This window comes from Lissotriton vulgaris, chromosome 7 (assembly GCF_964263255.1).
Source record: "Lissotriton vulgaris chromosome 7, aLisVul1.2, whole genome shotgun sequence".
Classification (NCBI taxonomy): domain Eukaryota; kingdom Metazoa; phylum Chordata; class Amphibia; order Caudata; family Salamandridae; genus Lissotriton; species Lissotriton vulgaris.
In genome coordinates, this window is record NC_141695.1 from 1,187,636,515 (window position 1) to 1,187,662,372 (window position 25,858).

General features: G+C 44.2%; 1 protein-coding gene across 4 annotated transcripts in view; it reads left to right on the forward strand.

The window, feature by feature from the left end:
• RBM27 (RNA binding motif protein 27) overlaps window positions 1-25,858 on the forward strand; it is a 1,065,407-nt gene that overhangs the window by 328,743 nt on the left and 710,806 nt on the right. For all 4 annotated transcript variants that reach the window (XM_086931662.1, XM_086931660.1, XM_086931661.1 and 1 more), the window contains one exon: window positions 9,962-10,180. In XM_086931662.1, the coding sequence (XP_086787788.1) occupies window positions 9,962-10,180 (219 nt within the window). The remainder of the gene's footprint in view (window positions 1-9,961; window positions 10,181-25,858) is intronic.

Here is a 25,858-nt window from a genome sequence, read left to right on the forward strand (position 1 = left end):
TACTAATACTTCAATTTGTTGTGCCCTAGATGCTGCAGACACTGCCTCAAGGGCAATTAATACCAGTACCCTTTTGCATAGACATGCATAGCTACGTATTTCAGGTTTAAACCTGAGGTACAAAATTCCATCCTCAATCAGCCATTTGATGAAAAACATTTATTTGGCCCTAATGTCGATGTGTCTTTAGAGAAAATGAAAAAAGACACCGACACAGCAAATCTATGGGAGCCTTGCAGCTGCAAGCTCCCAGACTTTCTTTTTGTCGCTCATCATATAGAGGCAACGCAAGAGGCTACTCCTCCGAAAGCCCTTCCTTTTCCTACAAGACCCCTAGCCAATCCACATTCACTAGGAGCTACCAGAGAGGGGGTTACAGGGGTAATCACAACAAAGGCAGAGGCAAAACCAACAATTCCCGCTCTGCCTCCACCCCTACCCAATGATTTTCCTCCCCTCACCCCCCCCCCCTCATCTATCACTGTTAAAGCAAGAAGTAATATCTTTGCTAGAAAAAAGTGCAATAGAACCAGTTCCTCTGCAACAAAACAGGGGGTTTACTCCCTATACTTTCTTATCCCAAAGAAGGATGGCTCTCTAAGGCCTATTCTAGACCTCAGACTGCTAAATATATACATACAGTCAGACCATTTTCACATGGTCACACTCCAACAAGTCTTTCCTCTCCTGTTACAAAACAACTTCCTTGCTACTCTAGATCTCCAGGATGCACACTTCCACATTCCCATTCACAAAGCTCACAGGAAGTATCTCAGATTTGTAATAGACTGGCAGCACTATCAATTCAAAGTACTCCAATTCGGAGTCACACCAGCGCCAAGAGTATTCACCAAGTGCCTAGCAGTAACAGCAGCACATTTAAGTAGACCGCACATCCACGTCTTCCCGTACCTCGACGACTCGCTAATACAACCAGTGTGTAGAACCCACTCATACCAACTGCTCCACAACTTGGGGTTCACAATAAACCACGCCAAGTCTCATCTGCAACCATCCAAAGTACAACAATACCTCGGTGCTAGAATGAACACCCCAACAGCGCTAGCTTATCCCACTCCAGCAAGGATAGCCAGCATGCAAACTCTTCTCACAAAGTTTCAACCACAACACTCCCTTCTGGCACGAGTGTTCATGCAGCTCATAGGGATGATGGCATCTTGCATTTTCATAGTCCACAGCCCACCCCCCATGCACGACTTCAAATGCGTCCTCTACAAGAATGCCTATCACGTCAATGGAACCAGGCTCAAGGTCAATTAACAGACCTAGTGTTGGTAGACGGTCGAACTAATCGCACTCTGCAGTGGTGGAACACCAAAAATCTTTCCAAGGGGCGACCGTTCCTAGAGTCAGGTTCTCAGATAATCATGACAACAGACGCATCACTCTCCGGCTGGGAGGCCTACCTACTGCATCACACCATGCAAGGCAGGTGGACACCCAAAAAAAAGTTACTCCACATCAATCATCTGGAGTTACTAGCTATATTCCTAGCACTGAAAGCTTTCCAACAACAAGAAATCAAACAAAGCTGTGGTAGTCCGCAAGGCCAACATGACAGCCATGTATTACATACAGAAACAGGGTGGAACACACTCCCTGCAACTCTCTCATCTAGCACAAAACATATAGAGGTGGGCTATACCTCAAAACATATTCCTCTTAGCCCAGCATGTCCCATGGGTACAAAATACCATTGCAGATCTGTTAAGTCTGCAGACACAACAGATTCACGAGTGGGAACTTAATCCGCAAGTTCTTCAACCATTCTTTCAGATGTTCGGACAACCTCAGATAGACCTCTTTGCCACCCACGAAAACGCCAAATGCCCAAGCTTCGCAGCCAGATATCCACACCCACTGTCCAAAGGCAATGCGATATGGAAGAACTGGTCAAACACATTTTTTTACGCTTTTTCACCTCTACCACTCATGCCACTAGTAGTACGCAAACTACAGCAGCATTCTTTGACCCTCATCCTAGTTGCTCCAACGTGGGCCAGACAACCGTGGTTCACCACACTGCTACAACTGTCTGTAGTACCACACCAAAAATGATACCTGTCTCCACGCCGTTTAACACAGAACCGTGGAGAGATCAAACACCCAGACCCAGCTCAGCTCAACCTTGCGATCTGGCTCCTGAAATCCTAGAATTTGGTTATCTTAACCTTCCTCCTGACAGCATGAATGTCATAAAAGTAGCTAGACGTCCAACCACTAGAGCATGTTCTGCAGCTAAGTGGAAACGCTTTGTAATATATTGTCACAACAATAATATTAATCCTCTAGAAGTGTCTTTTCAACACATCATAGGATACTTACTGCACCTCCAAAGATGTAACATAGCCTACACATCTATTAAACTGTACCTTGTTGCAATAGCAGCATATCTGCAAAACAGACAGCATCCATCTCTGTTCAGAGGGCCTGCTATTAAACACTTTATGGAAGGCCTTAAGAGAACAATTCCTCCCAGACTACCACCTTCACCTGTGTGGAATTTAAACATTGTTCTCACACGGCTAAAGGGACCTCCCTTCGAACCCTTACATAAATGTGAACTATAATTTTAAACATGGAAGCTGCGTTCCTAGTAGCTATTACTTCTCTGCGGAGAGTTAGTGAACTACAAGCACTAACCCTTCAAGAACCCTTTTTGCAAGTGCATCATAAGAAGGTCGTTTTCCGTACTAATCCAAAATTCCTACCCAAAGTCCTTTCTCCCTTCCACCTCAATCAATCTGTGGACTGCCCGTTTTCTTCTCGCAGCCACAGACAGTAGCAGAAAGAGCTCTTCATACCCTAGATGTCAAAAGAGCATTGCTATACTACATCGAGAGAACACATCCCTTTCGTAAGACCAAACAACTTTTTGTGTCTTTCTCACCACCACATGCGGGTAATCCCATTTCAAAATCTGGGATAGCTAGATGGATTGTTAAATCCATACAGATTTGTTACCACAAAGCTAAGCGTACATTATCTGTTCCCCCTAAAGCCCACTCTACAAGGAAAATAGGGGCTTCAATGGCATTTTTAGGTAACATTCCCCTAGGTGACATCTGCAGAGCAGCTACATGGTCTACACCGCACACATTCACAAAACACTACTGTGTAGATGTGCAAACTAAGCAACAAGCTAATGTGGGCCAGGCTGTTCTCAAAACATTATTTCAAACTACTGCAACAGATAGGGGTGGTCGGCCCTATGAGTGGGTACTGCTATACAATCTATGCACAGTGTGTAATCTGCAGCTCATATGCCTCGAACGGAAAATGCTACTTACCAGTATGCATCTGTTCTTGGCATGTAGGGCTGCAGTTACACACGCCCACCCGGCTACCCTTGTCTGTTCCAGTATTATCTTAATTAGATACAGCTTACATGGACATCCTTCCTTTTCTTGCAAAGCTCCATCATTTCCCTAATGGCAAAAAACAATCTGAGGATGGAGCCGATGCCCATGCGCAATGTGGTCCTAAGGAGGAGTCGCCTATCTTGTGACTTCCAAAGAACTTTTCGGGACAACAACAAACTGCAAACATCCTAGCCCAACACTATGTGGCGATCTATGCACAGTGTGTAACTCTGCAGCTCTACATGCCAAGAGCAGATGCCTACTGGTAAGTAGCATTTTCCTTATAAAGCACTATAAACCATCTGATTGGATACTGAAATGGCCATGTCCTTGGCCTCGCAACAACTTTGGGCAAGCTACTATAAGAGTGTGAGGAAGATTGCTGTCAACAAGACATAGATCATAGTCTTATTGCTCTTACCCCCTAAACGGGGGAGGTAAAACACTGCATGGCATACCATCACAAAATTCTACCAGATGCTTTGTGTTAAAGGCAGTACTTGTTAACACTCACTTTAGTTGAAATTTTCTGAGGTATTCACCATTATTGACTCAGGCATTGCGGTGTATCTCTAGAAACCTGTTACAGTTGAGAATGCCGCTTTAGATGTGCGTGTGTTGGAATCACTGCTCAGTCATATCAGGTTTCTGTACCACTCCCAGAGTGAGAGTGCATCCCGGGAAGCTCGTCCGAATAAAAATTGGAGGAGGAAGTTCACTGCCTGACATACCATCACCTAATTTGTCCAGATGCATTGTGGTAAATGCAGTCCATAACAATGTTGGTTTGCCTCTTAGTAACTTTCCATGCTACAATTTTCAGCATTCCCACCAAAGAGAGAATGTCCACCTGGAATAACGGGCACAGAGGTTCATGCTAAAAAAGAACCCAATAAATCACAAACTAAACAAATAATTTGAAATTGCCACACCCACTTTTATTGCTCCAATGTGGTAACTAGCATGACGGCTTTGCTACATACGTACTTTTGGCTGTGAAATGTTACATTCATTTACCATTAAAGTACCTTCCATTTTCGTTTCAAATCTGTTTTATTGAGAAAAAACAAAAGGAACAATACAACAAACAAGTAGTCATTAGAAAGGAGAAAAAGAGAAAAGATGGTGAAGAAGAGGAGAAAAAGGAACAGACGAAGGAAGAGGAGAGAGAGAGAGAGAGAGAGAGAGAGGGAGGTGAGGTGCATAGCGGAAACAATGCCTAAAAAGAGAGGAAAGAGGAAAATTGACCAGTGAAATCAAAGCGGAGAAGACCATGTGCATTGTAAGCAGTCGTGGATAAAGGACAGTGCACTGGAAAAGGAAAGGCAGCCAAACTGCAAGATGGGCCAAATGGTAACAAATCCTGTTAGGGGGTGTGGCTGTAGGAAGTATAAGCAAAGTACATGAGATACCCCACAATAAAAAGTCAAGCCCCTGTGAGAGGAAGAACCATATGGAGGGAGGGCCCAAGCTAAGGCATAATATGTCTGAACAGTGCCCATCAGGGGAGGGACTTGGCAGCTTCTTTATTGGGCCCCCAAAGTCTATCCGCATCAGAGAGTGACACTTTGTCCTCGAAAAGGTGCAGAGCTCGAAGCCTCGGAGTCTGAAGAAGAGCGTGGGCATGTTTGCAAAAATAATTTATTAATGGTTGCCAAAGCTTTGTGAAGTTGGTGTCGCTGAGTTGTAGTTGTGCTGTGAGTAGTTCCACAGCATGGTAGGCCAAATGTGGGTAAACCATATGGTGACTGGGGGTGTTTCAGCCTTTTTCTAATATAACGCTACTATTTGTTTAGCTGTGCCAAGCATATGTAAAATAAGGTGCAAGTCCCTGTGTGTCATGGCGAGGAGGTTCGGGGGGTTGATGCCTAAAATGAGTGTAGCAGGGGTTTTAGGCACACGTGTTTAATGTGACTAAGGACCTCTTTCCAGTAGGCGGTCAAAAGCGGACAATTCCTCCAAATGTTAAGAAAATCTCCCGCAGCGCTCGTGCAGTGAGGGCTGTAATACAATTGTCATAATCCTGTATGCGGTTTCCCTCTGAGAGATACAGTGAAAGACCCTCGGAATGTCGCGCTATAACTGCACCCATTGTTTGGGCGTGATATCAACGGAAGTGCCGGACTGCCATTGTGACTGGTATGTATGGGGGAGAGACGAGGGCCATGTTGGAGGATTTGATAAGTGCAGGATATCCGGCATAGAGACTCCTCAAATGAACACACAAGCCGTTCGAAGGGGGTAAAATGGCAAGTGGCTCCCGAGGCAGAAGACTACGCCTGAACCCAGTGCCAAAGTTCGAGATACTGTAAAAGAGCCACCTCGGAAAGCTGGAAATCCCACTTGCATTGATCGAAGGATTAAAAGGTGTCTCTCTCGAAGAGATCCCGAAGCGTCCAACACCCCCCTTCGGACCAGGCTTGGTGGGAGTGTGGCTGCAGGGCAGGTAGAAAATGTAAATTTCGAGCAATCGGAGTTAGGGGACTGGTAAGAGGTGAGGCCCCTTCGCAGAGAAGCGGGCTCAATGGTTAGAGCGGCAGACCCTGATGCAGAGGTCTGGCCCGGGACCAGAGTTCAATTCCCGCCTCGGTGGCTCTTGGACTCCGTCTCCCCGGACCAAATAATTCTCGCCTCGGTGCCTAGTCTAATCATGGGTCCCACTCTGTGACTCTGGGCAATAGCTTGCTTAATCTCCACAACGGCCCCAGCAGCGCTTGGATGCTTGGCTTCACCTGGGGGGGGCCCAGGAGTGGACATCTCACAGGAAAGCCAGGAAGGGTTCCATAGCGGTATGAATACAGCGCTACGAGACCTCTGGGTAGAAGGCGCTATATAAATACAAACGCATTTACATTTACAGATAGCCAACTTGTCCCAGATGACCAAGACAGTTTTCGTCGGAATGGCCATGTAGGCGCTGCGTGGCCGCGCCTCCCATGAGGGCCAAGCGAGATCCCATATAGGTCTACAAACCAATGCCCTGTCTATATGGAACCAAACCTTTGCGCTCTCTCCCTCGTGACCTATTCGGAAATGAAACGAAGATGTGAGGCCCAGTAATACTCCATTAAATTAGGACAAATTGCCCCCCCTTCCCGAGTTAGCATAGGTATTTTATAAAAAAAAAACGGGGCCTGCTCCCGCCCAAGATAAAATTGGCAAGCTTGCTCTGAAGAGTCTGAATCTGGTATGGCGGGAAAGAAGTGGGGAGAGTTTGGAATAAATAGAATATTTTCGCTAGTACAGACATCTTAACGGCGTTGAGACAGCCCAGCTAGGAAAGAGACAGAGATTTCCACATCCGTTAATCGTCCACCACAGACAGTTTACACTCTTGCCAATTAGCTTGCGACCACATGGTGAGGTCAGCGGTCAAGTTAAGGCCTAAATACCGGATGGAATGCGAGGCCCACTGATATGGAACAAGGAGACTGAAGCATGGTGATCTCAGGTGCCTGAATGGTAAGATTCAAGGCCCACGATTTTGCATGATTGATTTTAAGGCCCGATGCTAGTTCAAAAGTCTGGAGTAACGTGTGGAGAGCAGGCAAAGAGGAGTGCGGCCTAGACAACATAAGGAGAAGATAGTCTGCAAACAGTGATTTTGTGATCCACCCATACCATCAATTTGTAAGCATTGTTGGTAGGGGAACTGGTTTATGAATATAATATTTCTTGATAAGTGTTGAAAATCGTCTCGTACATTGGTTGTCCCATCTTGTCTTTAATCATAGCGAATACTTTTACCTCATTTATTTTTATATTTTATGCTTGAAGTCGCCTCCAAAAAGTTTGCAAGCTTGTGACAACACCAAGCAAACTTGTTTGAAAGTTTGCGATAACTTTTTGTGTATCAAGACGTATATATGAGGTAAATCACCTTAACCAAAATAAACTGCTTATGTATCTATCAGAAATGTGATCCCTCTTCTCTGTTTAACCTGATTCAAGAGTACTTTCTAGAAAAAACGTTACCTTTTATGTATAAATATATCTTGTTAATGACAAAGCCACCATAGATCATTCACTGTCTCTTAACAACATTAGTACCAGTGAAGGCACAGTTGACAGTCACTGGCTCTGTGAATAACTTACTGACTTTTTCCTGAAATTACCCCACTACTCCCATGGTCTCTAAGTACATTTCCTCATTCTGTCGCATCATAGTTTTATGGCTGTCAGAGGAGCCGTAGTCTAGTACTAGTTTCAAGATAAATGTCCTGTTTAAAACAGCCTGCTTACTCTATATGGGTAAGATTTATGGTGCCCTGGACTTCAATCTCACTTTTGCCAATTCTTTGCCTTTTGTTTTTGGTTTTAAAAATTATCCTTCTCAGCTAAATGAAATATCTGCTTGTGATGCGATGTCTTTTGGTAAACTGTTTGTCGAAATTTAAAGTTGTATTGGCTTACTGACCACTCCTACCTTCCCTTCAGCCTCCCAAGCATTCAAAGCTGCTGGATCCAAAAGCTAATATGAAATCAAGGTTTACTTGCGTAGAAGTGAGATAAGGTATGCAGTCACTGAGCATGTGAGAGCATTGTCAGTTGACTGTAGAAGGGATGCAAAGGCTTTGGATTTCAAAATGTCAACTTTGTCATCCTGCTTATAGTATATTTACCCTTCGTAGCATAACCTTTTAGTAGTGCATGATCAATATAACTGCTATCTCACCACTCAAGTAGCACACTCTTTTATAGACTTGTAGCGTGTTGTAGGTTTCAAATGTTGTCGTTGTCTCAAAATTTTCTCATTTATGTTTTTCCATGTTGCGTTGCATGAAAGTTGACTTTATTACTTTGCCATAAATGCTTGGCCATGTCTCAAGCTGTGATCCAGATGACCTTGTTAGTGAATTTTGTTTAAAGTATTTTTAATTTATCTCCCTGCTATCTTTTCAAACTGGGTTTCTGCTAATTCTTTTAGTGTACCTGGTCTGAAACATGGCATTTTGCAAGGGTGTGGGCTTTGTGGGAATATATGACGCAAGGCCAATTGTACTTCTTTATGATCACATCACCCTCACCTGGGTGGGACTATGTAGACTCCCCTTGCTGGCCTGCACCATCTTCAAAACCAGCTTTATCATTTACAAAGCGATTACAACTTTGCTCCTTGCTTAACTTCTAAACAAACTCACAAACTCTGGTGGTTCTCAGCACACCCAGAACACCATCACACTACAGATTAATATAGATGCAGCTTACCCTTCGAAGTGTGCGGCACACTAAAGATAGCCTGCCTCACACACTAAGATCTCCAGTGTGAGACCCTGAAATATCTGCCTCAGTAACTCAACATTTTAGGTGGTAGCTGTGCACTGAAAAGCTCGATCAAACTCTTACGAGAGCCGCCCAGTTTCAAGAAAGAGAGAACCTACTCTTGCGCCTCTACTGGAAGTGCTTACTGGATCTCGAACTCTCTACCGCCAGAGATGCACATAATCACCTCTACTAGGGCCTTTAATAAAAGAATGAAATCTCTACTAATTGAAAGATACTTAATGCACTGATAGGACCCGACCAAGCAAGATTAGTAATCACAGACCTCGCTCACATAGCTACATTCCGACCTGTCATATGCGATAGCTGTGACATCCTGAAACCTTGCACAAGAATTTCTTTTGTTGCCTGTAGCATGAGGCTCAAATAATTATTGTTAACCATTATATTCTTTCTCATTGCGTTTGCCTTCATATATTCTCATCTGCAGAGTTCTGATATCCCAGGGTCATGTTTGCACTTTACAAAACTCTATTAAATAAATAAGTGTAAAAAAAGTAAAACGATGCAGCAGGTCTTTTCCATCTGTGCATTAAGGGTCCGGAACAACATCCCTGTATCCAACAAGACTGCACCAACACTGTTGCAGTTTAGGAAAGAGATTAATACTCCCCTATTTAAAGAAATTTATATAACAGTACATTGGCAGTTCACAAGCCAGCTACCTCTTCTCTTACTCATTGACTTTATAATTGTCTTTGCTCCTGTCAGAGCTCTGCTGTCTATTGGCTAGATGAGCCCTATAGGAATGCTAGATAAATGCATACCTGTATACCTACTTACCCCTTCTTTGAGACTTGCATACGTTCCTTCTACAGTTTTGCTACTGAATTGTAATTGAAATTGGCAACACAGGAGAGGGGTTGTGAGCCATTTCACCATATCATGCGTTTAGTAATCCAAACGATGACCTTGATGGAACCAAACAAGTTAAATGCTTGTTTTAATAGTCCTGTATCCAACATTTCATTCGGGATTCCAAACCTGATGGTACAGGTAAGTACCTTTTTTATATTTATTTAACACCACCACTAAAATATCTAAATGTTTTACAGGACACATTCTCCTTTAAGTTCAGAATTAGCTACATGGTTTGCTTGCCTTCAAAAACTTCCCCTAACTCTCTGGGGCATTGAAACAATATAGCTCAGTTTATTGGCTTCTAAATGGATTTCTATAGTAATAACATGGTGTTTGGGTCAGGCCTGCTTTGAGCTGCATTTGTATATTGTTACACCTGCTTCTTTATAATTATGCAGAATGAGAGCTAATCTATATTCTCTTTTAATTTACAGAGATGGGATTTTGCGTACGTGGGGATCTTTGCCAGTTCGATCATGGAAATGACCCTTTAGTTGTAGATGATGTGGCTTTGCCAAGCATTATTCCTTTTCCCCCACCTCCTGGACTACCTCCTCCTGGTATGCTTTTGCCTCCATTACCAGCCCCTCCCAACATGAGAATGCCAGTACCGCACAATCAGGGACCGCCTCCTGGTGTGCCCCCAATGCCTGGTGAGTGGATGTGCCAAGAGTACCTTTTTTTTTTTAACTCTTTGTAAAACTGGAACATAAACCGTGCCAAGTCACAGTACTAGAGATGTCTTTAAAGCAATTTCATTTCATATAAGTGTGGGAAGGAAACATTTGATTTACATCTTTATGTATGTAGATATTTTCTTTTCTCTTCTACATGTCTGTTTATATCCACTTATTTATACCCTATTCGTACCCAGCTGCTTAGGAGAGTTGATTGTACTTATTTTGTTTTTACTTGTTGCTCAAATACATTTTCATATTAAACATTAAGCACCAGCAGAAGACCACTTTAGAAGTACAAAGGCTTATCTCTTTGGTCTATCAAGTAATCCTGTGCTTTAAATGTGCCGCCTTTGAAATCTTTAACCTCTCCACTTACAATATGTAAAATTCTTCTGTGCGTAAAGTCCTCCTTTCCTGGATAAGTGGCGCTGTGTTCTATATACTATTCTCCAGTATTTGGGTATTTTTCATAGATTCACATGCTTGAATCATTCCAGTTTTCAAAGAGGGAGTCCCATGGTCTATTGTAAACAGTATGTATTAATATAATAGGCTGTAATGGAATGCACAGTTCAGCTTAATAGCCTATCTATGTCCTTTTTGAAAAAGGTCCAAAGTTGAACAATGACCAATCAGGCGACAGCACCCTTTAAAACACTTACAACAGAGGCATCTTCTCCCAGATTTTCACCCCACGTTGTGTGTGAGGGAGTCTTCCTGAGTGAGGGAAGACTTTTATTCTGGTTACAAAAACTTAATGATCTCATAAGTGTCCTCAGAAGTAAGAACACATTTAAAAAGACCCATCATAGATCTACTCAATGCTCCTCTCATAAGGAAAAACAAAAACGGGCTTCCTCAGACTCGAAATCTGAGCCATCTACAGCCCTTTCATTAAAACCTAGATCCTCCTCTGAACCGGTTTACAAAAAGACCAAGTTCACTGAAACGTCGTAGAAACCATTATCAATGCACCTAAAAGCAAACTTTTGATGTCAACTGGGAGAGCGTGAACGCTTTTTCCATCAACATCCATCCCGTTGTCGACTGTATCCGCATCGATGAAGACTACCTTGTCGATGACCGTGATGTCGACAGACTATACCAACGCCGCCGACCACAGCTTCAGCAGAAGTACCACCGTCGACGACTACTATGTCAACGAGACAGCCATCAGAAAAGTCTTTCTCGTCATCGTCGGCGAAGTTCAAACAAAAAAACCCACCAAAGTTGCTTTTGCATGCAGTGCAAAAGATACGGTCGCTAACCTGGTTGACTAGCATTTTACCATTTCCAGAAAACATTTTGCCCTGAATATTGATCTCCTGGCAAGGTGTCCCCTCTTCCACTCAGCCTCTTGTAGGATCTTCAGTAGTCAGAGAATGGAATGTTTGGTGCAGCCCACAGCCCATCGGTGCTGCACATCAAATATGAAGAGGAGGAAGAGAATTTTTATGAGCCTGTCTATCCGAGCCACCACTTCGTGGAGCAATATCATCGGTATGCTCCACCTCCACCAGGCATGGTCCAGGTGCCGGCTGCTCTGGTGCAAGACCACCAAAGCAGGCTTCAGGATTATTCCAAGCGTCTCCCAATTCCAGCTGACGTGCAGCAACCACCTGCAGTGGTACCTGCACCTAAATCACTGGGGCATATACCTCCTCCACCTACACCAAGATTGACGACACAATCCCGCATCGCCATGCCTCCTTGGGAGAATCTGTCTACAACAGACAATGAGGGTGATGGGGATAGAGAGGAAGGCGAAATACTGGACTCTCAAACCATTACCAATGAATGGGATGACTGCCTCATCCCTCCACCTTCCCCTCCAGCTCCACAACCAGTAGATTTTCCACCGGAAGACATTGAGGGTTTTCACACGCTAGAGAGAGCAGCCAAGCGTTTCCAGGTTCCCATTACTGTTAAACAATCAGACTGTTTTCTGTTCGATTTCAAAGAACACTCCAGGAAAACAGTCCGAGCAATACCGATTGTCGATTATATCTGGGAGGAAGGATTGAACATCATGAAGACACAACAACCATCACTGCTGTTTTTCTTAGGATAGGTACAGAATATAAGGCGCCAGAGGACTCACCTGCCTGTTTGATCGAACATCCAAGATCTGATTCAGCAATTGTTCAAGCTGCATAGTGCTGCTCTAAGAATACTTTTTCCCCAATTTTCTTCTCCGTCTGACGAGGATGGCAGGCGACTAGATGATATCGGGGGAAAAATTATCAGTAATATTGGGTGCAACTCTCTGTGCCACAAACACTCACCCCATTCTGGGGCATTATGATTGCCAAATGTGTCAGACAGCGCCACATAGCTTAACCTCTTACTGGAAGACAAAAGAGCAAAAGCCACATGCATTTTACTGTAAGGCGAAAAGGCGGCATCTGAAATTATTAACTGTGCAATGAATATTGCATCTATAGGCTTCCAGCAGTTTGCGGGATCTGCTGCCCTTCACCAGGGTTGGCTAAAGGCAGATTAAGATCCCTGCTATGGCCTTTGACAGGGATTCTTCCTTCGGGAAGCACATTGATGACTCCCTGCAGGCCATAAATGCGGACACTGGGCCTAGGGACTCTCCAGTTCCGTAAGACCCATTTTCCCAGATCGCCTGGCTGCAGCGCTTTCACCTATCGTGGAGGATACCAAAGATAGCAACCACAATTTTTCCAGCAGTCCTTTTCGGCTGTTTATCAACCGCATTAACACTATCGAGCACAGCCGTCAGCAGCCAGTGCTGAGCAGCAACCAAGAAGACAGGCTGCTTCTGCCAGGGATACGGATAGGAAGCAGTGGCAACCTTGAGGTGCCGGCTACACCCCCTTCTCATCTCTTGGCTGGCACCAGAATATTCCAATACCTGCATTACTGGAGCAAAATCACCACACAAGTGGGACCTGGATCTCATTGTGCTTGGCCATACCCTGGAGTTCTCTGATCCCACATCAAATTCCCCCAAAATTCATCCCATCTCACCTTCATATTCTTTGCAAGGAGGTTTTAGCCATGTTGTCAAAAGGGGCCACAGAACAAGTTACACATTCCTAAAAAGGGATGGGATTTTACTCCCGTTTTTATCCTAGTGATAAAGAAATCAGGGGAGTGGCACCCCGTTCTCGATCTCCGAAAACTCAAGTACCTGAAGAAGCAATATTTCAGTTCCATTTCCCTTCAGCATATTCTCCACCTTCTCAACCATGGAGATTTTCTAACTAGCCCGATCTCTTAGATGCCTATTTCCATGTTTTCATCCATCCCAGCCATTGCAAATTCATCAACTTCACAGAAGCGGGTACTCATTACCAGTTCAGTGTGCTCCCATTTGGTCTCTGATCCGCTCCAGAGATAATTGCGAAATATCTTCCCCCACCTGCAGTACAAAGACCTTCAAGTTTTTCCCTACCTCAATGACTGGCTGATAGAGGCTCCATCCTTCCAGCAAGTGTTAATGGATACTTCCACAGGCCTTAACCTTTTTCAAACCCTGGGACTCAGTTAACTTTCAAGTCTCTCCTTTTGCTTTCAACAAGAGCAACTGTAGACACTATACTCTATAAGGAATTCTTGTCTACAGACAGGCAACAGAAACTCTATGTTCTGGCCCGCTCTCTGTCATAAAGAAAGTGTGATTCATTTCACCTGATCAAATATCTCCTTGGCATGATGTCTTCAGCCATTTTCCTAGTACCTCATGCTTGTCTCAAAATGGGACCCTTTCAAGAGGAACTAGACGCATAGTATCTCCAGGTGGAAGGACAATTCGACGACATCATCCAGATCACACCTCTGATGAAAACAGCCCTTCCCTGGTGGACAAACTCCAGCAATCTCTCTTCAGGGTTGACATTCCTTTCCCCCCTTTCGGAATACTTCATTACAACAGATGCTTCTCTAGAAGGGTGGGGAGCTCACCTGCAAGACCTACAAATTAAGGGCAGGTGAACTCCAGAGCAGTCCAAAATGCATATCAACTTCCTCGAGCTCAGAGCAATCTCTCTGGCTTGTCAAGCTTTCTTGCCAAGGATTCAGGGGTCCTCCGTGTTAATAAGAACAGACTGCACATTGAGTATACATTACATCAGCAAACCAGGAGATACAAGATCCAAGATTCTAGCTCAAGAATCACAGATTCTCTGGCAATAGGCACTACTTCATCAAGTGACCATAAGAGCAGAACAACTCCCAAGAGTGCACAACCCATTATCGGATACCTTGAGCAGAAGGTCCTAAAATTGTTACGAATGTAAACTGAACAAACTGGTCCTGGATGCCATATTTCAACAATGGGGCAAGCCCAAACTGGATCTTTTTTCAGTCCAAAAGAACAAGTAATGGCAGTTTTACGCCAACAGGTACCCTCAAAAGGGGCCTTTCTTATAATACGAGGACAACATGGTAATTCTTCGGACTAATCCCAAGTTCATACTCAAGGTTCCCACCAATTGTCATTTAAGTCAACTGGTTATGCTAAAGACTTTCATTCCCAGTCCTCTAACGCCAGCAGAAACAATTCTTCATACTCTTGATGTCAAGAGGTATTTAAGATTTTACTTGCATCGCACTAAGCATATTCGTACTACTGATTAAACTTTTTATAGCCTATGGCAACAATAACATAGGTGGAACAGTTTCCAAAGCCACCATTACAAAATGTCTTTTTCACAGCCATTCAGTTCTGTCATTCTAAGGCGACAGGCCTTTAAATAAAAAACTAAAGTGCACTCTACGAGAGCAGTTTCTGCAACAGCAGCTTTGTTTGCTATGGTGCCCATCGAAGATGTATGCTGTGCTGCAATCTGTAAGAGCAAGCACACCTTCAACAGCACTGTTGTCTGGATTCGGTGCACAGCACTGAAACAGCCATGGTTAAGGTGGTACTCAGGCATCTTTTCCAATAAGGTAAGCCTGTTATCATACTATGTCTAATGTTGTACTCACCATCCGCTATCATATTTATATACTATTTTATTGTCAATATGTTGCACTGCTAACTATTTAGATTCAAGCATGTGACTGAATGAAAGATTCTCCAATACTGGGGAGAGAATTTGTTGCTTACCTGTAACTCCCGTTCTCCAGTATTGGTAACTTTCATAGATTCACATGCGACCCACCCTCCTCCCCTTAGAGGCTCTCCTTCTTGGCCAGTGAGGTCTTCCCACTAGTGCTTTGAAAATCTGAGGGACGATGCCTCAGTTGGGAGTGTTCTGAAGGGTGCTGTCGCCTGATTGGTCTTTGTTCAACTTTGGTCCTTTATTTTAAAAAGGACATAGGCTATTAAGCTGAACCTTAAATTACAGCCTATTCTATTAATACACACTGCTTACTGTATACCGTGGTACTCCCACTTCAACAGCAGGGAATATTCAAGCATGTAAATCTATGAAAAATACCAATACTGGAAAACAGGAGTTGCAGGTAAGGAGCAAGTCCTTCATCTGCTTTTCTCAATGTTGCTAGGTACTAGATTTTAAATTAATGTCCACTCTTTTTTTTTTTTTTTTTTTTAGCAACGTTTATGTTCATGCTTTCATATAATTTATCTGTTTTTATTAATGCTTTCATATAACTTATCTGTTTTGATTAACACTGTCCTTTATTTATTTTATAGTTTGATGTTTTGTTTATTTCTCCCTAAAATTCCTAAAGGAAGTAAGCATGTGTGACAAAGGAGGTTTACTATTAAGCCACAGAAATGGTGTGTAGTGGTCTAGCCGTTGGTACTGGATGCCACCCTTGACTCTGTGTTCTTTCAGTTGATGTACCCATAAACTGGGAGATTAATGGATCACACGTTTAGGTTGTAGAAGATGATGTCCTTGTTTACTCCATTACAGGGAGGAATAGTTAGCAGTTGCTTCATAACTCTGTGGTCTCCTCTTACACTGACTGAACATAGGTGATCCCAGTATCCTACTTTGAGATGTTTGCATGAAGGAGAACACAATTACGTTTTAGGGGTTGTAGGGTTAAATGGTATGTCAGGTGGAAGTATAAGAGGGATTGAGCTACATGTGTTTGGAGATTTTGAGCTTTCTACTGATTACTTTATTGAGCTCTATAGTTCTTCCTGATTAGTGTGAGGTGCTTTGTGGTACGTACTGAGAGCAATTTAATGCTGCTCAGTGTCTGCTGAGGTGATAGATATTTGGAAACACTGTAACCCTTTCACAAAAGTGTACTCCTTCTACTCATTCTATTCTGTGCCTCATACCTTACTTGTCTGTTTTGACATGGTACTATGCACGCCCAATCTGCTCACAAATGTGACACATGCAGTATACCTGGGACGCACACACGGGGACCACAACCTGCATTACATAACATAAGCATGGGACATGCACCATAATGTGTCTTCAGCATGGCGCTTGTAACATAACATGCTGGAGGAACCACCTTTTCGTGAACCCCTTCGCACCACAGCAGAGGATTATTTTCTATACAATACAGACCCATCGACATCAATCTTATTGGAATGGGATCATTTTAAGGTGACTCTATAGGATCACTGCATGAGTTTGGGCTGCGGCATGCGAAAACTAGTGGAGCGGGAGTTCAAGACTTAGAGCACACATTATTATTACCAGAAACACGCCTGGCTTCAGACTCCTCCTGCTCTAGAGTGCAGGGGGAGGTGAGGGCCAAGCACTCTGGATTGATAAAGAGGCTGAGGTGTCTCAACTATGCAATGCATCCCGCAAAAAATGCATGCCCTAGCAGATAGATCTGGGTTTCTACTCGCATGGCTAATTAGGCGAGAAAAACCACGTGGTCACATCATGGCACTCCATTCTCCAGATGGACTGATTAAATACAAGCAACATGAAATACACCCAGAATTAGTTTACCATTACACCTCGTTATATCGGTCTACTATGGAAGCCCCTGGTTCTGAAATAAACACTTTTCTGGATTAACTTACCTTCCCTCAGCTTGCACCTGATAAGCGCATGGAACTTAAAGCACCTATAGCAATAGCATAAATTCAAGGAGCAATTCGATGCCTAGCCTCAGGAAAAGTTCCAGGACCAGATGGCTTCCCATCAGAGTTTTATAAAACATACGCAGATCTTTTGGAGTCTACTCTTCAGAAGGTTTATGAAGAGGCGATACACCTGTCCCAATTACCAAGTTCTATGTGCGAAGCCACATAGGGGTCCTATACAACTGGGCTCCTATCGTCCGCTGGCACTGCTGAATGCTGATTAGAAGATACTGGCTAGCATTCTTGCGGGCGGCTGGCACCATTAGTACCTTCTTTAATACACATGGACAGAATGGATTTGTACTGGACTATTCCACGTCCCTCAATCTGCACCACCTGTTCAGAGTCATGCGATATGCACCTCAGGCTTGGTCCAGTTCCGAATGCATGGTGATAGACCTGGAGAACGCCTTTGACATGCTGGAGTAGCTGTTTGCTTTTAGAGTGCTACCGAGATATGGTCACAGGCCATATTTGACTACGTTGATAAAATTTTTATATGCCAATCCAGTAGTGAGGGTCAGGACAGCCAACATAGTGTCACAACCAATACTGGTATGCAGGGGTACATGGCAGCAATGTACTTTTCCCCCGTCCTTTTCGCATTGGCCATTGAGCTTCTAGCACTGGCCATACGAGCATCTACAGACCACTGGGGCATCCATGTGGGAGGAGAAATGCATGCAATCTCTCTATATGCGGACAACCGTCTCTTATATATGAGATGTTGGTGGGGTACTAGAAGTCCTACCCAATAGGCTCATTCTCTTTGCCTGCCTCTCAGGTCTGAGATCCAAACTCTTCTGACCCTAGATTTATTGTTAATGGAAGCCAAGTCACTTGGCAGCCATCCATGTTTCGCTAACTGGGTATCATGGTGACCATTATCTGCTGGATGGCAATCTCACTAGGGCACTCTCGTCTCTGTCATCGCAGATTACTTTCTGGAAGATGCTTGTTTTCTCAGTAGCAGGTAGGTTCTCGCTTATTAAGATGGTGGTCCCCCCTCGACTCCTTTATTACTTTACAAACCTGCAACTATACTTAGCGCCCTCCTTTTTCCGACCCATTGAACGCATAATCCGTAGTGTGGTAAATTAAATATTACCCTGTCTTAATTTCTATACTTAAACAAAGGGTCATGCATATAATGAGAGGCAGAGTCCGTGGTGTCCGATTCAAAAGGGCTTTATTTCAGTAACTCGAGTTAAGGGAGAATCGGGTTCCATCACCACTAAGGTTCAGGAAGGGTCTTCTGAACTTTATTCACAGAGTACAATATTTATACATTGAATATACATTGGATTGCATAGAGAAGGAGGAGCGCACCAGGCAGAGCAAGAGAAAGAGAGAGATAAGAGCATGTGGGCGTGCAAGAGGAGTCATAGGTGAGTCATAGGTGGGTGGATACATGGAGGGGGTCTGCATGGTCAGCTGGAACCTTTACCCTACTTGTGTGCGCAACTTGGTCATGACGTGCAATTAACGTGTAACTGGGGGAAGCTGGGGGGAGCTGACTTTCGGTCTAGTAGAGAAGCCTTCAGTGTCAGGACGACCTGCACGTCTGGTATTATCTGATATCTTAAGTTTGGAGGATGTATTGTCTGAAGTAAAGGTCGCTCAAGCAAAGGTTGCTCATCACCAAGAGCCGGTGTGGGCATATATTTCTTCGTGCATTGCGTGGGGGCCATGGGCTTTCTATGGATGCGAGCTCTGCAAATCACTTAAATGGAGACAGAAAGGCTAGGCCCTATCTCCGCAGACGGGTTCTGTTTACCTTCTTCACTAAGCAGGAATGTGTTTCTGTGGAGCAAGCAGATAACTGTGTGCAAAATACTGTCTTGGCACCCCTGGCTGGGCCCCTTTCGGCTGAGCCAGAAGTATGTGAGAGGTCAGGGATACGTAGCTGCAGCCCTCAGAGTGTCTGGAGGCATGAAAACCTTAATTCGGGTCCTGGCTCAGGCTGAGCCACAAAACAGGTTCATCTCGACTTTTATTAAACGTGCACAATGCAAATACATTGGCAACATAGGCTTCAGTGCAGAATTAACGTTTCTTTCATGGAAGGCTTGGTAACAGACATTCTAATGTGGGACGGAAATGCAGAGGCATCATTATTACAGGCCATAGAGGGAAAATGCATGGGTGACATGTACATACACTAAACGTGGGGTACAAGCAGGGGACACATTGGCCATGTAAAAATTATTTTTCCTCATTCCCTCCTTGTCCCCTACGTTACCCTTCAGGACACATCTATATTCATGAGACCGTATATCTGATCATACAGCATCATTTGTTCGTCCTTTCTCTTTTGTATACATGGATGTGGAATACAGGCAGTGGCACACAGGCCGCAAATCGCCGGGCCACACTGCAGACAGAGACAGCAGCCGAATATCATAAGCAGTATCATTCCTAGGAACAACAACACTGTCCATCCCCATCCCGATATTACACCCCAGAGCCAACTGGACCAAGTCCATGGGTCTTGATGTATCTCGTGAGCTATCTTGTGGAGCCTTGTTATTGCTGCGTACACAGATGGCGCGTTATTTGGAATAAACACGCAACAACTGGAGCCGATCACTCTACAAGCCCCGCCCCTATCTGCCAGGATGACGTCAAGAACAAGGCGATTCTGAAGAACAACAAGTCGCATGGCAGACTGCTCCTGGGTCAAGTTCATCAGGGCAGATGCAGTCTCATTCACTACTGCTTCTAGAGTTCTTGTTAACCTGCGTATGAGTTTACTGTTATGGACGGGACCTATGAACCAGAAGTATCCTTTAATGAAATCCGTATATTGCTCCCAAGCTGTCTCAGTCTGATCAACCACTGGGGAATCGTTCTCCCTCCTGTGTCTAACATGCTCTAGTCGTGAATCTCGATGATAATGGGATGGGGCTAGAAAGACAGGTGGCAGCAGGAACGCTATATAACATGTCCCACCCCAGTCTAAGGGCAGATGTACATAGGCTGTCTGACCGCAAATGAAATGGGAATGGCGGGAAGCTTTGAAAGAAGACTTTCCTTTATCATTAAATTGACTACAGTATTACACTCGCTGTGTCCCAAATGTACCGATCCTTTCTTTCTAACGCACAATTCACAACGGTGGACCTGTATTTTGCTCGGGCTGAACATTCAGAATCATAAAGCTAAGGGAAACATTTCCTTGCTCGTACTCTTCATTTTCCAGATCGGTCCCCTTCCTTTGGGGAAGACCGTCTTTGTCTGGAAAACATGCCTCATGCATTACTGTATTCAAGTTTCCCCATATCCAGACACCCTGGGAAACTGCGGACTTTCTGTCTAGTGATGACATTAAAGCAAACCATGCTCCGCACGAACCATTGTGCGAGAACGGAAAAGGGAAGAGGGGCAGAACTCCCTTCGTCTTCTGATAAGGTGGGAGTCGGCCACATACCCAGCAATTTGTTACATTGCTGGTCTGATGAGAATGGTGCAACATTCGAATAAAAGTATTGTTGCGCAGGTCTAGTCGATATGACAGTTCATGGGGTGGCAGATCACTAAATGTGTGCTCTACAGTGTCATTAAAGAAAAAGTGTATACGTGAGGAAATAGGAGGAAAGAAGACATGTAGTGTCAAGCCAATACATATGATAGTGATGCACAGAAGAGACATAAAAGTCAGTTACTATACATCTACTGCGTAATATCTTGCAGTATTTTTCTTTCATTTCGCTCTTTTTACTATTCTGGTCTACGATCTTATACATGTCAGGAACCTGTCTAACCTATTCACCACCTAGTGGACTTAAACAATTAAACGCTGTCTGACTTACTAGACCGTAACTTGGACCTGTATTCTTGTTGCGGAGTCTTTTCTAGCAAAGGGGGCTTAAAGTCTGTACTGTCTGTACTGTCTTTTGTCTTTATCAAAGTTCCAGAATCTCCAAATTATTTTCTACAATGATGGGCATGAAGCCATCCTTTTCTTTCTTCGACCTTGACGGCTGTCCTCGTGGTGAGCAATACTAATTTCGGTGTCTTCCAGCGCGGCTCAAGGGGACTTGATCGATCAAAGTTCCGCACACAAACAAAATCTCCAGGGACTATGGCATGCTCCTTGACCTGGGTGTTGTCAGGGAAGGCGGCGGCAACCTGTGAACGACAAGAGAGTAGTGCAGACATCAAGGAAGCCAGGTAATCTGTCAGCATGTTACTGTCAACATCAGTTATTTTCTTAGGTATAGGCGTACCCCACATATTCGGTGGTCTATCGAAAACCACTTCATAAGGAGATAGGCCTGTTCTGGAATGAGCTACCATACGCATGTAAAAGAGGGCAACCGGCAAGGCTACCATCCAATCCACGCCTTTTTCTGCACAGATCTTGGCTAATTTTGTCTTAAGTGTCTGATTATGGCGCTCTACGAGTCCTGCTGCTTCAGGGTGTCGTACACAATGAAACTTCCACTGATATCCTAACAGAAGGGACACTTGTTTCATTAATTCAGAAGAAAAAGGCTGACCATTGTCTGAGTACACGACACGGGGCAATCCATATCTGGGGAAGAATTCACGCACCAATTGCCTGGCGGTGGTCACAGCAGTATAATCTGGGACTGGGTACGCTTCTGTCCATCTAGATAGTGCACACACAACTACCAAGACATACTTGTAACCTCTACATCTGCCCATCTGGATATAATCCATCTGGAGGACCTCAAATGGAGGGTCAGGAGGATGAAATCCGCCTTGTTCCACCGGAATGCCTTTGCCTGGATTGAACTGGCAACAGATCATACATGTACGTACTTTCTGTTTCGCTGTTGCACGCAGGTGCTTGTTAAACCAGATATTCTGTAAGCTGTCTAGCATTGCCTTTTCTCCTAAGTGTGCTGGACTATGTGCTGTGTTTATGATCACTTGTACCATAGAGTCTGGGAGAAACCATGTAGCTTTGCCTTTAGTCATCCAACCTTGGTCAGTCTGGACCCCTCCTTGTTCAGTCCATTTCTTTATTTCATCTGGAGTGGCATGTGTCTGTATGTCGAGTACATCTTGTGAAGGATCCCTGACTGTCATGCTTTTTGTCAGTAATGGTACCTCTGTCTTTGTCATGTCTGCTGGTGTCTGGGCTGTAAGTTTAGCAGTTCGGTCTGCCAGGTCATTACCCTGGGAAATGGTGTCTGTAACTTTGGTGTGTGCTTTGCATTTCAGGATGGCTATGGCTGTAGGTAAATGTATCGCTTCTAACAGAGCCTGAATAAGCGGACCGTGCTGAATTTTAGCCCCATGAGAGGTCAAGAAACCTCTCTCCCTCCATAATACTCCGAAGTCATGAACAACACCGAATGCATACTGTGAATCTGTATAAATGTTCACTTTCAAGTTCTTAGCTCTTATGCAGGCTTGTGTCAGAGCGATGAGCTCTGCTTGTGCTGACAGTGTGTCTATTCTTTGTGTCTCTATGACTTCAGTATCAGTGGTCACGGCATATGCGGCCACTAACTCTCCCGAACTCGTTCTCATGCATGAACCATCTACATAAAGTGTCAGGTCAGGGTCTGGCAGTGCAATATCTGTCAGGTCTTGTCTTGGTTTCGTCACTGTATTCATTACTTCCACACAGTCATGTGGTGCAGTGTCTACTGTACTTGAGGGCAAAAGTGTAGCAGGGTTGAGAATATTGCATCGTCTGATCTCTATGTGTGGCTGAAATAACGTCCGTTCATATCCTGTCAGTCTCGCTACAGTCAAGTGCTGTGTCTGTGTCCTGTTCAAGAGAACTTCCACTGCATGTGGAACCTGGACTGTCAGGGGGTGTCCCAGCACTATGGAGTCACTTTGTCTTATGGCTAGGGCTGTTGCTGCAACTGATTTCAGGCACGCAGGCAGAGCCTGGGCCACTGGATCCAGTGTACTAGAAAAATAAGCGCAAGGCTTGTGTTTTCCTGCTTGATCTTGTGTGAGGACAGATAATGCTGTTCCATCTCGTTCAGTGACGAAAAGCATAAAAGGTTTGCTGTAACAAGGAGTCGCTAAAACTGGCGCTTGACATAAGGCTCTTTTTAATTCTTCAAATGCCAAGGTATGTTCTTGTGTCCAAGGGAGGACAGTCGAAGACTCTGCCTCCTGTGTTGTCAACTGTATGAGTGGTTTGGCTAGATAGGCATACTGGGGAATCCATTGTCTGCAGTATGAAGTGAGGCCAATGAAGGCCCGTACTTCCTTTTGTGTCTTGGGCTGTGAAAGGTTAGCAATTAACTGAATACGTTATTGTGTCAGCTGTCTACCCCTCTTGGACAGCAAGTGTCCAAGGTACACCACTTGCTGTGCACAGAATTGCAACTTCGAAGGGGACACTTTGTGCCCCTTGTCTGCCAGAAAGTGTAAAACTGTCAGTGATGCATTTTCGCAGTCTGGTTCTGATCGAGCTGTAATTAGGATGTCGTCTACGTACTGGAGCAGTGCAGTGTTGGTAGGCATATGAATACTGTCCAGCTGTCTTTTTAATGCTTGGCTGTAAATGCTAGGACTCTCTGTAAAACCTTGGGGAGCTCTCGTAAATTTAAAGCTGCGTCCATTTAAACTGAATCCGAAGAGATACTGACTATCTGGATGAATTGGAACACTAAAGAAGGCATTCTTTAAGTCAATGACAGTAAAGAACGTTGCCTTAGAATCAATAGCAGTCAGTAATGAGGAAATGTCTGGGACCACTGGGTATTGAAGGACTACACATTTATTCAATTCTCGAAGGTCAACAACTAGTCTGTAAACAGGTGGTGCATTAGGGTCTGTTCGTTTAAGAATAGGGATGACAGGTGAATTACATACATTCAAGTCAGTCTCCACTACCACCCCTTGTGCAATGAGTTCGTCAACAATTTTCAATAAGGCTACTACGGCATCAGGTGGTAACTTGTATTGTCGGATACGTGGTAGTACTACTCCTGTCTTGAGAGTGACACGGTGTGGTGTAATGTGCATGTAACCTACGTCAGTCGGACCTTGTGCCCATAACTGCTGTGGTACATTCTGGAGTCTGTGGTCGAAATCCTTCAACACATAATGTCCCTTAAAATCATGTAAGAACAGTCGTACTCCTTCCGGAGAACAACATATAACTGCTCCTAGTTCTTTTAATGTCTTTATACCAAGCAAGTTTTCTGGACATGATTTAGTAAGTAACAAGTCTGTGGTACGTGACAATGGACCAACTCCTAGGGAGACTGGTTTTGATACTTCATTAACAATAGGTTTTTCTGAAAATCCCAGGGAAACATTCTGTGAGCCTGAAAGGGGTGCCCCTGGGACCTCGTCATGGGTGATGGTAGTTCTGCTCGCCCCTGTGTCAATCAGAAATTTTCTGTCCTTTCCCAATACACGACTATGTACATAGGGACCCTCTTGATCTACAGGAACCTCAATAAGGGGCAAGCCAACTTCCCTCTCTAGGCTATTTCATGAGAACTGTTGGTATTCTGGATAGTCTGACTACGTGTACTGATACATTTGCTGTGTTGCATGAACTGGCGGTGGTGGGGGTGGAAAATTCGCTACTGTCTGTTGTGTGTTCTGTGGGGTGCTATTCTGCCTAGGAACGTGTGGTCGTTCTTTGGTTCTGCCTGTAGCTATATTGTGTTTCAGGACAGCACAATCTTTTACAAAGTGACCTGGCTGTTTGCAATAATTACAGTTCCCTTTAACAAGTGTCCTGCCATTTTTGTTCGTATTTGCCGGCACCGTTTGGGCAACCAGCACTTTCATTTTCGTCTCTTTCATGCGTCTCTTTTCCTGATCCTGCTCTTCTCTAATTCTGTTCTGGTGATACTGTAACATTTGCAACATTTGTGAAGGGCTATTTGCTTGCCAAGTACTCTCAACCTTCAGTACTCTATTCTTGATCTGGGGTAAGGAACTCTCTACTAATTTGCTCACGAAAAGATGAGGATATGACTCGCTACTGGGCTTAAGGCCACTATTAATAGAAAAACATTTCTCAAATCTAGAATAGAAATCACTTGTGTCCTCGTCTTGTTTCTGTTTACAGGCTGAAATAGCATCCCAGTCTTCCTTTTTAGTAATCAATAGTCTCGGCAAAACCTGTATCAGGAGTTCAGGTAGTGCATTAGCTTTGTCCCCAAGACCAACCCCCGGGTGCCTGCCTTTATCCTCTGTTTCCAATTCTGCCCAACTTATCTTTTTCTCTCCTACCTCCCAGTCTTTTTCCTTAAGCTTTTCATAAATACCAGCAGGCAACAGTACTTTCAATAGTTTCAGAATGTCAGCGTACGTATAATCTCCGATGCAGAGAATGTCCTTTAATTCTCGGTGAAACCCCCCCGGGTCTTTATCATGGCAGGGCAGCATCTTTTTCATTTCCAGTATTTCTAATTTCGTCAAGGGTGTGTAAACATACACTCGCTGAAGCTCAACCGCTGCATTTTTGACGGGATGTACCTCTCGTAGGGGGTTCTGTCTGTCTATGTACAAGTTCTTTCTGTCGTGGTGTGGGGCGGGAAGCATGCATGTGGTCTGAGAATTCAAGTACTTATGTCGTTGATCCAAGATGACATTAATTAAATCAGTACCTAGGCCTGTCCATCTGTCTAGAACTATGTCGTCCAGTAATTTATACAAGTGACCAGGATCAGAATATTGACTCT